Source organism: Notamacropus eugenii, chromosome 1, assembly GCF_028372415.1.
Source record: "Notamacropus eugenii isolate mMacEug1 chromosome 1, mMacEug1.pri_v2, whole genome shotgun sequence".
In the NCBI taxonomy this organism is placed as follows: Eukaryota; Metazoa; Chordata; class Mammalia; order Diprotodontia; family Macropodidae; genus Notamacropus; species Notamacropus eugenii.
The window spans coordinates 97,801,595-97,812,639 of NC_092872.1; the positions used below are offsets into that span (position 1 = coordinate 97,801,595).

Below are 11,045 nucleotides of genomic sequence, written 5' to 3' on the forward strand. Positions count from 1 at the left end.
CCAGAAAAATTTCTCACACAGTGGTTGTTGTTATGTATAAAGTTCTCCTGGTTCTGCTCCTTTCACTCAACATCAGTTCATACAGTCTTTCCAGGCCTCTCTGAAGTCTTCCTGTTTGTCATTCTTATAGCAAAATAGTATTCCATTACATTCATATACCACAACCTGTTCAGCCACTCCGCAATTGATGGGCATCCCCTTGATTTCCAGTTTTTGGCCACCACAAAGAGAGCTGCTATAAATATTTTTGTACACGTGGAAAACATTTTTATGATCTCTTTGGGATATAGTCCTAGAAGCAATATTGCTGGGTCAAAGGGTATGCACATTTTTGTAGCCTTTTGGGCATAGTGGCAAATTGTTCTCCAGAATGGTTGGATCAGCTCATAGTTCCATCAACAATGAATTAGTGCTCCAACTCTCCCACATCCTCTCCAGCATTTATCATCTTCCTGTTTTGTCATGTTAGTCAATCTGATAGGTGTGATGTGGTACCTCAGAGTTGTAAAACTCTTTAATAATCAGATGAATACAACTTAAAATAACTGTGAAATCTTATTTAGTAAAAGTGATAAAATTCAGTATGGATAAGTTTGAAGAAAACAGTCACTATTTTATTATTGAATTGGAACAGTAATTTTGAAAAACAAGATGACAGTATCAAGTGTTATAAAAGTATGCTTATATCTTATAAAAGCATAATTAAGTCATTCTACTACCCCAAATATGCTATGGACAGCAATTGAAAACAACATCTATTCTAGTCCATTGATTGGGGAATGACTGAATAAGCAGTAGTCTACAAACACAGTGTAATTATTGCTGTCATTTAAGAAAGGAAAATTTGAAATATGTGAAAAAATATGAGACTATGTATGAAGTGAGGCAGAGTAAGAAAACAGAATCAGAATAGCATACACATAAACTACAACTATGTAATAAATGGCAATAATCATAATAATGCTAGCAGAATCTCAAAAAATATCTAGAAGAGAAAAAAAGATCAGAAAAGCTGGGGAAACAAGCAAGATGTTTTTGTTAGTTCATATACACATTTTTTTTTAAATGCAGACAATTTATAATTTGTAGTTTTATGCACTATCATGTTTTTTGTTTATTTACATTTGTATTTGGTTTTGCTGATGGTCACTAAGTTTAGAATTTCAAATCAGTTGGCAAGCTCATCATTCAAAGAGATGTCAGAATTTTTGTCTTCCAGAGCCTGGTCAGATTTCCCTTTATATCCCACGCAATTCTTTGGATCAAGGTCAGGGTAACCTTAGCAATGACCTCCAGGTTCTGAGCTCTGGTCTTAAACATCCCAAGGAGATTTTACTTCTCAGCTTTCTTCAGATAGTCTTGAGAGGCAGTTCACTTTGATCTCAGACCTCTTGGGCCTCCCTAGATCCAAAACCTAAAGCAAGAGGGAGGAAAAGGAAAAAGAATCCAAAACTGAGCCATTTTCCCTGGGAATAGGGGGTGGTGGGAGGAAAGGGAGATTGAGTTTGAGAACTACAGAGGCATCTGCCAATGGAAATAATATCTTCAAAGTGGAGGAATAAATCAGCTTTTCCAAACCAGTCAACCCTTAGGAATGTATTAAGTTGAACAAATGTACCACTTTACTACCTTTGACCGTGGGTCAGTCACCAGAATGGATGTTGTTGTTGAGTTGTTTCAGCCATGCCTGACTCTTCATGACCCTATTTGGGGTTTTCTTGGCAAAGATATCACAGTGGTTTGACATTTCCTCCTCCAGTTCATTTTACAGATGGGGAAATTGAGGCAAAGAAGGTTAAGTGAGTTACCCAGGGTCACACAACTGGTAAGTGTCTGGGGGCAGATTTGAACTCAAGTCTTCCTTACTCCAGACCCAGTGCTCTATCCAGTGCTCCATGTAGCTGCACAGAATAAATAGACCCTCGCATTAATCTTCAGAAAATCATCTTCAGTTTCTTATCATGTAAGGAAAGGTTTAGATAAACAACTGAAGACCTATCTGGGGTGGAGGGGGAGGAATATTAGAATTTAAATTGACCTAAATCATTGTTTTCTCCCTTTCTGTGAGGTGGGACAAGTTACCCTACTTTTATTGTGCATTCAATAGGACAATTTAGTTTTCCCTAACATTTAAGTCATCCTTTTAAATAGCAGAGCCCTGAACACCCATATTTTGAGTACTGCACTTTGTCAGCATAGCAACTATGTGTACTACTGCAGACAGATGAGCACCATTATTTCCAGAAGCAGCTGGGGTCAGGCTGATAAGAAAATGGCCAGCAGTAAAAACTTCTACCCTAAACAATGGTGCCCGAAATTGTGTTTGACCACTTTTAATGGCTGGGATGAAAGGGCTCATCTTACATTCCACCATGGCAATTCACTTGAATTCTGCAATGAATCTTCACTTGTCCCGCTTTGTCTCTCTACAGTTAATTGCCCCTTGGGCACCTATTATTCTCTGGCGCACACTGTCTGTGAAAGCTGCTGGATTGGGTCCTATCAAGATGAGGAGGGGCAAGTGGAGTGTAAACTTTGCCCCGCTGGTAGTTCCACAGAATACCTCCACTCCAGAAGCATCTCTGAATGTAAAGGTAAGTAAGCCAGAACCTGCCCTCATTCCACCTTGTTTCATTCTTATTCGGTCGTTTCAGTCATGTCCAACTCTTCATGAACCCATTTGAGGTTTTCTTTGGCAGATATACTGGAGTGGTTTGCCAGTTCCTTCTCCAACTCATTTTACAATTAAAGAACTGAGGCAAAGGGTTAAGTGACTTGCCCAAGGTCACACAGCTAGTAAGTGTCTGAGGCTAGATTTGAAGTTAGGTCTTCTTGACTCCAACTGGCACTCTATGCACTGTTCCACATAGCCACCCTTCATTCCAGCTAAAAGGAACCAAAATAGCTTTTTTTTTAAATTTTAATTTTTATTTTTTCATTAATTTATTTATTTAACTTTTAACATTCATTTTAACAAAATTTTGGGTTCCAAATTTTCTCCCCTTTTGTCCCCTCCCCCCTCAAACACCAAGCATTCTAATTGCCCCTATGACCAATCTGCTCTCTCTTCTATCATCCCTCTCTGCCCTTGTCTCCATCTTCTCTTTTTTTTTTAATTTTTAAATTATGATTTTCACATGTAATAAATTGTTACATAGGAAAGAGGGGAATGTTGAAAGTAATCATATTGACTTTTTAATGTCCCTTTTGTGTTTTATTTATAAATCCTCACATGTGTATCTTTACCCTTTAAAGAAGTTTGTTAATCTTTGTAAATTGAAATTTGTAAAACCCAAGAATTATATAGAATGTAGGTCAAGTTCCACCATATCCACATCTGAATGACAGTGATATTCACTTGATAGGTTGGAATTTTCTTTAACCAAATGCTGCTTGAAAAAAGTGTAATTCTTTGTAGCATTTGCAAAATTTCTACATAGAGAAATTCATATTCTGATATTTGCTATGAAAAAAGAGCTTTTATTGATGTAGTGTTTGCAAGTCATTCTATAAGGTTACGGACAAAGACTTACAAAAATCTAATTTGATTATTGTGTCAACTCTGAAAAGCAGGTACTATAAAATGTGCCAGTTTTATAGACTGGCAAACTGTAGCTCAAAACATAGTCATAGGATCTTAGATCTACATTTAGAAAGGGACCTCCCAAACCATTTAGTACAATCCTCTAATTTCAAACTGAGGTCAACGAGATGAACTTGCCCAAGATAGCACAAGTTAGAGGGAAGACAGAATAAAAAATGCAAATTTATTGTCTCCCAGCAGATTATTTCTACTGTGCCATAACTAGCAAAGATTCTGAGGCAGAATTGGAAGCCAGGATTTGGTTGGCCCAAATCCAACATTCTTTCAGCTATCTCACACATGCATTCATAATTGGATTGGATTTGTATTAAACTAGGAATTAGTAACATAAAGATAATGGCTAACAGCGCAGTATTTTTGCTACTGAAATAAATAGTTTATTGAATACCTTCAATATATTTTCCCACAGTATTATCAATAACAGAAGGTATAGACAGGCATTATACTACATGCATGTATGCAGGCATTCTGAGAAAATTACTTCTTCCTAAAGAACAAAGACATACTTAAACAACATCTAAAAGCAATTGATATCTCATTTCAAAAGTAGCAAATGTAGACATGGAGTTTCATCCCACTATGGTAGACTTGGCACCATCAAGGTCACTTGACATCCTTCTCGAATGCTAACTATACAAAAATGAAAGTCACCTTAGGAAGAAGGATGAAAGGAAAGGACAGTAAACTGAGAACCAGGATGGTGTAAAAGAGATAATATCATACCAGACAAAGTCAAGAAACCCGGATTCTAGTCCTGACTTTGCTGCTAGTTAGCTGGGTAACTTTGGGTAAGATACTTTATCTCATTGGGTCTCAGCTGGAAACAAATGGATGATTTTGGAAATCCCTCCTAGCTGTAGTAGGCTACCATGCTAGACTTGGCTATTCCACTAACAAACTATATGACCACAAACAAGAAATTTAACTTCTCTAGACCTCAGTTTCCTAATGGATAGAATGAATTAGGTTGGACAATTTCCAAAGTCTCTTGCAACTCCAAAATTCTTTGAATCTAAGATTTTTTGTTTTCTGTTTTCATATTCCTTCCTTCAAGGCTCACATTGGCAAGGTGTACCTGGGGTTTGGAGGAAGGGAGGATCTATGTGAAAGGAGTTCAGTCTGGTTTTGCATAAGGTAGCCAAGCAGTGGTTATACCTTATAGTTGGTTTTTGTTTGTAATACCTCCTCTTAAGGGAGGTATTATGTGAGGAAAAGGGGCAGAAATGATACTGCATTTAGAGCTAAGCTCTGGATTTGAGTCTTGTATCTATAATTTGATAGTTGAATGGCCTTTGGCAAGTTCTTTTTAAAATATTTTATTTATTTGTTTATTTTCAGTTTTCAAAATTCACTTCTATAAGATTTTGAGTTCTAAGTTTTCTCCCCCTCCCTCTGCTCCCACCTCCCCAAAGCAACATGTAATCTGATATAGGTTATACATGTACAATTATATTAAACATATTGTCATGTTGCAAAGAATTAGAACCAAAGGGGAAAACCATGAGAAAGAAGAAACAGAGAGAGAGAGAGAGAGAGAGAGAGAGAGAGAGAGAGAGAGAGAGAGAGAGAGAGAGAGAGAGAGAGAATAGTATACTTTGATCTGCGTTCAGACTCCATAGTTCTCTCTTTTCCATCATGAGAATTTTGGAATTGTGTTGATCCTTGTATTTCTGAGAAGAGTTAAGTCCATCAAAGTTGATCATTGCTGTTACTGTGTATAATGTTCTCCTGGTTCTGCTCCCCTCACTCAGCATCAGTTCATATAAGTCTTTCCAGGTTTTTCTGAATTCTACCTGCTCATCATTTCTTATGGAACAATAGTGTTCTATTATGCTCATATGCCATAACTTGTTCAGCTATTTCCCAATTGATGGGCATTCCTTCAATTTCCAATTCTTGGCCACCACAAAAAGAGCTGCTATGAACATTTTTATACATGTGGGACCTTTCCCTTTTCTAATGATCTCTTTGAGATATAGACCTAGTAGTGGTATTGTTAGATCAAAGGGTATGTATGCACAGTTTTGTAGCCCTTTGGGCATAGTTCCAAATTGCTCTCTGGAATGGTTAGATCAGCTCACAGTCCCACCAACAATGAATTAGTGTTCCAACTCTCTCATATTTTCTCCAACATTGGTCATTTTCCCCTTTTGTCATGTTAGCCAATCTGTAAGGTGTGATGTGTTTTGACTGAGTTGGTTTGATTTGCAGTTCTCTAATCAATAGTGATCTACAGCTTTTTTTCATATGATTATAGATAGCTTTAATTTCTTTATTTGAAAACTGTTTGACAAGTCCTTTAACCTCAATCTCCTTATCTGCGAAATGGGCATAACACCTATATTGAGCACATCACAGTGTTATTGTGAGGATCACATGACATAGTGAGAGAAGAGACATTTTTTGTCTTTCTTTGTATCTTCAGTGCTTAGTGTAGCATAGGTATAGTATTCCTTAATATAGCCTGGTACATAGTAGGTACTTAATAGTTTATTGACTGTTTATTGACCGAATGACTATATGAATATCAATTATCTTTTCTGTTCATTGGTTACTATTTCTGATTTATTCATCTAATAATAATTTATTAAGCACCTGCTATGATCCAGGCACTTTGATAGACCTGGGGATTCGAACACAAGAATTAAATGTCCCCCGCTCTCAAAAACATATTCTATAGAGGGAAAGCAATATGCCCACAGAGTGTGTTAACCTGCCACCCAGCCTGAGCTTCACAAGCCATCCCTCTCCAGCTGTTTGTAGTTACAGTATTGTACATCAGAGGCTAGAAGACATTATTATATCTTTGCTTGATTTTATTAGGATAATTCCTCATGTCTCTTCTCCCCCCTAAGTTGGACTGGAGACAAATGTGCTCCATACGGTGATTGCCTTGGAAAATTTAATCTCTTGGTGACTGTTTATGCATAATTTTCTCTTTTAGCTCAGTGCAAGCAAGGCACCTACTCACCAAATGGTCTAGAAACTTGTGAATCATGTCCTCTGGGCACCTATCAGCCAGCGTTTGGTTCCAAGAACTGCCTCTCTTGTCCAGAAAATACTTCAACTGTGAAAAGAGGAGCTGTGGCTATATCTGCCTGTGGAGGTGAGCAGAAGCTCAAACACTGAAATAAAGCCATGTATGTTGTATGTTCTCTGTGTGGAGACATGGATTTTCAAAAATTCAATATTTAAAATTCTTTTTCTATACCTTTTTCAAAGTTCATAGAAATTTGAGAATGTAGAACTCAAATCAATGAATGTTGGAGGCCATCACAATTAAAACTATTACTGAGGGTTCCTTTATTTTTTCTTTTCCTTTATCTTTAGCCAAATTGGCTTAGAGTTTTGCAGATAAATATTCTTCCTCAAAAGAAAGTCTAATAGTATTTCTTGGTTGTAAAACAGGTCTTAACATTATGATTATTTTACTTGGAAAGTGGAATATTCCTTTTTCTAAAGTGTTTTTGAAAACTGTTTTTATCCAATATTTTGCTGTATTAGCAGAATGGAGACAAAGGAAATAGAAAAGGGATTGTGAAAGAATGTTCCAGACAAAACTTCACTTTGGTAACCATGAAGAAATCGTGCATAATAGTACATCTTAGCCAGTAGAGATGTAATTCTCAACTTTCTTCATGACTCTTGCTCATGGAGAACACCCCAGTTATCAAATTCAATCAGGAATCATTTTTAGTGCCTAGCAGATGACTTTTCTGGGGTTTCATCACTGTTCTAGGGAAGTTTACAATCACTGGAAGATTTGTAAGTGGGAAAAATATCCTATGATTTTATAGCAGAGTAAAGAGCCCTGAAATGGGCTCCAGAAGACTTGGGTGCTAGTCCTAGTTCTGCCACTAACTAGTCATGTAACCTTTAACAAATTAGCTTGCTTCTCAGGGTCTCATTTTCCCCATCTGTCAAAACAGATCGTTGAGCCTTGGTAGTCTCCTGGGTTCCTTCCAGCTTTAAATTTGATGAGTGATGAGATCCATGCCTTAAAGCATGATTTAAATGAATCAGAAAGGCAATGAGTTGAACATTTGTTCAACCTAATGCTTCCCCAAGGTTTCTCTGGTTTGGCACATATCTGACTTGTTCTCCCTATTTGAGGATATTCATTTGCATTGGCAGAAAAGACCCCTCCGCACCTCCAGGCTCTTCCCAGACCCAAGATTCCAAAACTTGGAATTGTGAGTGCCTCTGACTTCGTTGAAATTGCTTGAATTTTGGTAACTAAGATTTAAAAGAATATAGATGTAATATGTCTAGTAATTACACTAATGCTCAGCAGTCAAATGAATTTGACACATAGTTAAAGAATACCTACTATGTGCAAAGAATTGTACTATGTACTAAGAAGGACACTAAGTAAAATATGTTCACTTTCCTCCTTTATAGGTGACTTGGACAAATTAAATTTATATAAAGAGCAATTGCAAACATTTCAGTTCTCATTCTCTCTCTCTCTCTCTCTCTCTCTCTCTCTCTCTCTCTCTCTCTCTCTCTCTCTCTCTCTCTCTCTCTCTGTATGTGTGTGTGTGTGTGTGATTTACTGTCTCTCCAAAGCACTGTGCTAGGCACTAAGGTTGATGTAAACATTATTAAGGCACAAGCCATGAATGCCTAAATGATGGTTTGGTGAGGACAATATGACATATATACAAAAAAAAATTCCAAATAAGACAAATTATAAGAAAAATGTAAAAATAAATGTAATAAAAAATTAAAAAGTAAAACTAAGTTTTATCATTTTGTTGTTCAGTCATTTCTGACTCTTCATGACCCCATTTAGGGTTTTCTTGGCAAAGATATCATAGAGACTTGCCATTTCCTTCTCCAGCTTATTTTACAGAATGGAGGAAATGGAGGCAAACCCAGCTGAGTGACTTGCCCAGGGTCACACAACTAGTAAGTTTCTGAGGCCAGATTTAAACTCAAGAAAATGAGTCTTCCTGACTCCAGGGTCAGGCACTCTATCCATTATGCTACCTGGCTGACCCAAATATCATATCATAGAAAATTCAGAGGAAGGGGAAAGAATTTCTAGCAAGGAGTAGGAAAGAATGAAGTGGGTGACATTTTAGTAAGTTCTTGAATAATTAGGATTCTAGTAATCTGAGACTGTGGGACTAGTGAGATACAATTCCAATCACAGGTAATATCATGAGTGAAGACATGTATCTAGTTTTGGCAGAAGCATGTAGCACACAAAGGGGTCTAATTTAACATTATTGTCTGGAGAAGCACATTTGAGCATAAAGGGTCTTAAATGAAAGACTGTGGAGTATGGACTTCATTTGGTAGAACAAGAATCATTTGAAATTTTTGAAAAGGAGTATGTGATCAGAGCTATGTATTAGAAAAATTACTTCTTAGGAAAGAAAAGAAAAGGATATCATAATATTATCGGCCGATTTTTAAAAAAATTTCTTGAAGTTATAGAACAATTTTAATCTATAATTCAAAGAACTTTGTTTAGTGCCTGGTGTGAAGAATTATAAAAAGTCATTGAATGAGTTTGTAAGCATATTCTATTACTAAACAGAATTTTCCTTCTCTAGTGAGCATGTGTCCCTTGGAATTCTGTTTTGTAGGACTTGGTTGGACTAAATGACTGGATGTTATCAAGGGTCATAATGCTATCACTATATTTGAGCATCAATGTGATTGATGCCAGCACCTGGCAAATGTATTTATTTATACTGTCAGTAGGAATGAACAAGTTATTTTCACAAGAAGTTTATTCATCTCTGTAAATAGACCAGTAGTCTGTTGGATGGGGTCATCTTTAGGGCTTTCTGACTTAAGTGAAGAAAATGCAAGGATGAAAAGCAGAGCTCCTCTCTTCAAATGGAAAAAAGACAAACAGAAGAAACTACTTTCTTCTCTTTGGAAGAGACAGCAATCATTCTCTTGGAATCCTTTCCTTTTCTCGTTCTCTACAGAGATTTTAAATTAATTTGTATAGAAGATGTTTGAATTTCCAATTAAAGTATATTTCAAATACTTGGCACGATTTAGAAAGACTATTCTTTAGTGGCAGGGGGAGGGAAACAGTCACAAACAGATAAAATGATTGAAGCATTCATAATTGTGCATTCTGTACTTGGAGAATTTCTCTGAGAAATGTGTCTTCATTTCCACTGAATTCATCTTAGAAGGGACATTGAGGAATTTTTTTCATTTTCCATAGTCTTTTTTAGCATGAAAAATGGGTAAGTGATATTCTCCTCCCTATGGAATGTAATATACCTTTATGGCATTTTTAAGGGATCCAGAGAAATGTGATTCTACCAAGAGAAGAATGATATTCTTCTGCTAAAACAGGCAGTGGCTGACGTCTTAAGGTCATGCCATGAATTTTTGTTGATGTTCAGGAAATGTCTTCTTTTTTTTCGAACTGATTTTTCCCCCTTTTACAGTGCCTTGTCCAATAGGAGAATTCTCCCGCTCTGGCATCAAGCCATGTTATCCATGTCCCAGAGACTATTATCAACCCAACCCAGGAAAGTCCTTCTGCCTTTCATGTCCTTTTTATGGAACCACAACAATCATCGGGGCAAGATCCATCACAGACTGTTCAAGTAAGCTGATAATGGGTTCCCATTGCTCAAGAGAGGTGCTCTGGGGATACTGACCAATTGCAGCTGGGCTCCCACTGTCATGGGATTCTACTTAGCTATGATTATGGCTGTCCTTACTCATATATACATCTTTATTTGAATCAGTCAACAAGCATTTTTATACACCTCCTGTATTCCAGGCACTATATTGGGCACTGAGAATGTAAAGAGATAAATAAACAGCCTCTACTGGAGGGCAGGAAGAGGGAGGATTCAAAATGTACATATATTCAAAATGTTGTAGGTATTTTTTAATTTTTAAAAATCATGCCTGTGATGTCATTGGTATAGGAAATACTCAATGTGGAGATTTCAAAATTCTGGAAGTAAAAGAGTCAGCAGAAGGTTTGGGTAGCTCGATTTATTTATGCAATTCAGAAGATTCTTTAATTCAATTCAACAAGTGCTTAAGTACCTGCAGAATACACTGCTTTGGGCAGGACACTAAAGGATAAAAGTATGAATAAGACATAGTTTCCATCCACATTGAAGCTTAACATCTTGTTCATGTTAACCATGTTCCACTAAATAGACTGGGACAAAAAGAAAAGACAAAAGAAAGAGCTGTGAGAGTTCAGAGGAGAGAGGGAGAGTTCCCTTCTGTTTGGGGGGAATTAGGGAGAAAGATGTATTTAAAATGGGCCTTGATTAGGATTTTGGTAGTTGAAGTAGAGGACAGAGGAGGACCTTCCAGCATTAGGAAATGACATGAGCAAAGGCACGGAGGTGGAAAATATGAGAAAAATTGAAATTTTCTGGTTTGGCTGGAGTGTAGCCTTCATGAAGGAAATTGTATGAGATAGGTGGGGTTTAGA

General features: G+C 37.0%; 1 protein-coding gene across 3 annotated transcripts in view; it reads left to right on the forward strand.

Annotated features, from left to right (window-relative positions):
• SVEP1 (sushi, von Willebrand factor type A, EGF and pentraxin domain containing 1) overlaps nucleotides 1-11,045 on the forward strand; it is a 321,762-nt gene that overhangs the window by 188,076 nt on the left and 122,641 nt on the right. For all 3 annotated transcript variants that reach the window (XM_072610622.1, XM_072610615.1, XM_072610607.1), the window contains exons 17-19: nucleotides 2,433-2,594; nucleotides 6,549-6,710; nucleotides 10,030-10,191. In XM_072610622.1, coding sequence (XP_072466723.1) covers nucleotides 2,433-2,594; nucleotides 6,549-6,710; nucleotides 10,030-10,191 — 486 coding nt within the window. The remainder of the gene's footprint in view (nucleotides 1-2,432; nucleotides 2,595-6,548; nucleotides 6,711-10,029; nucleotides 10,192-11,045) is intronic.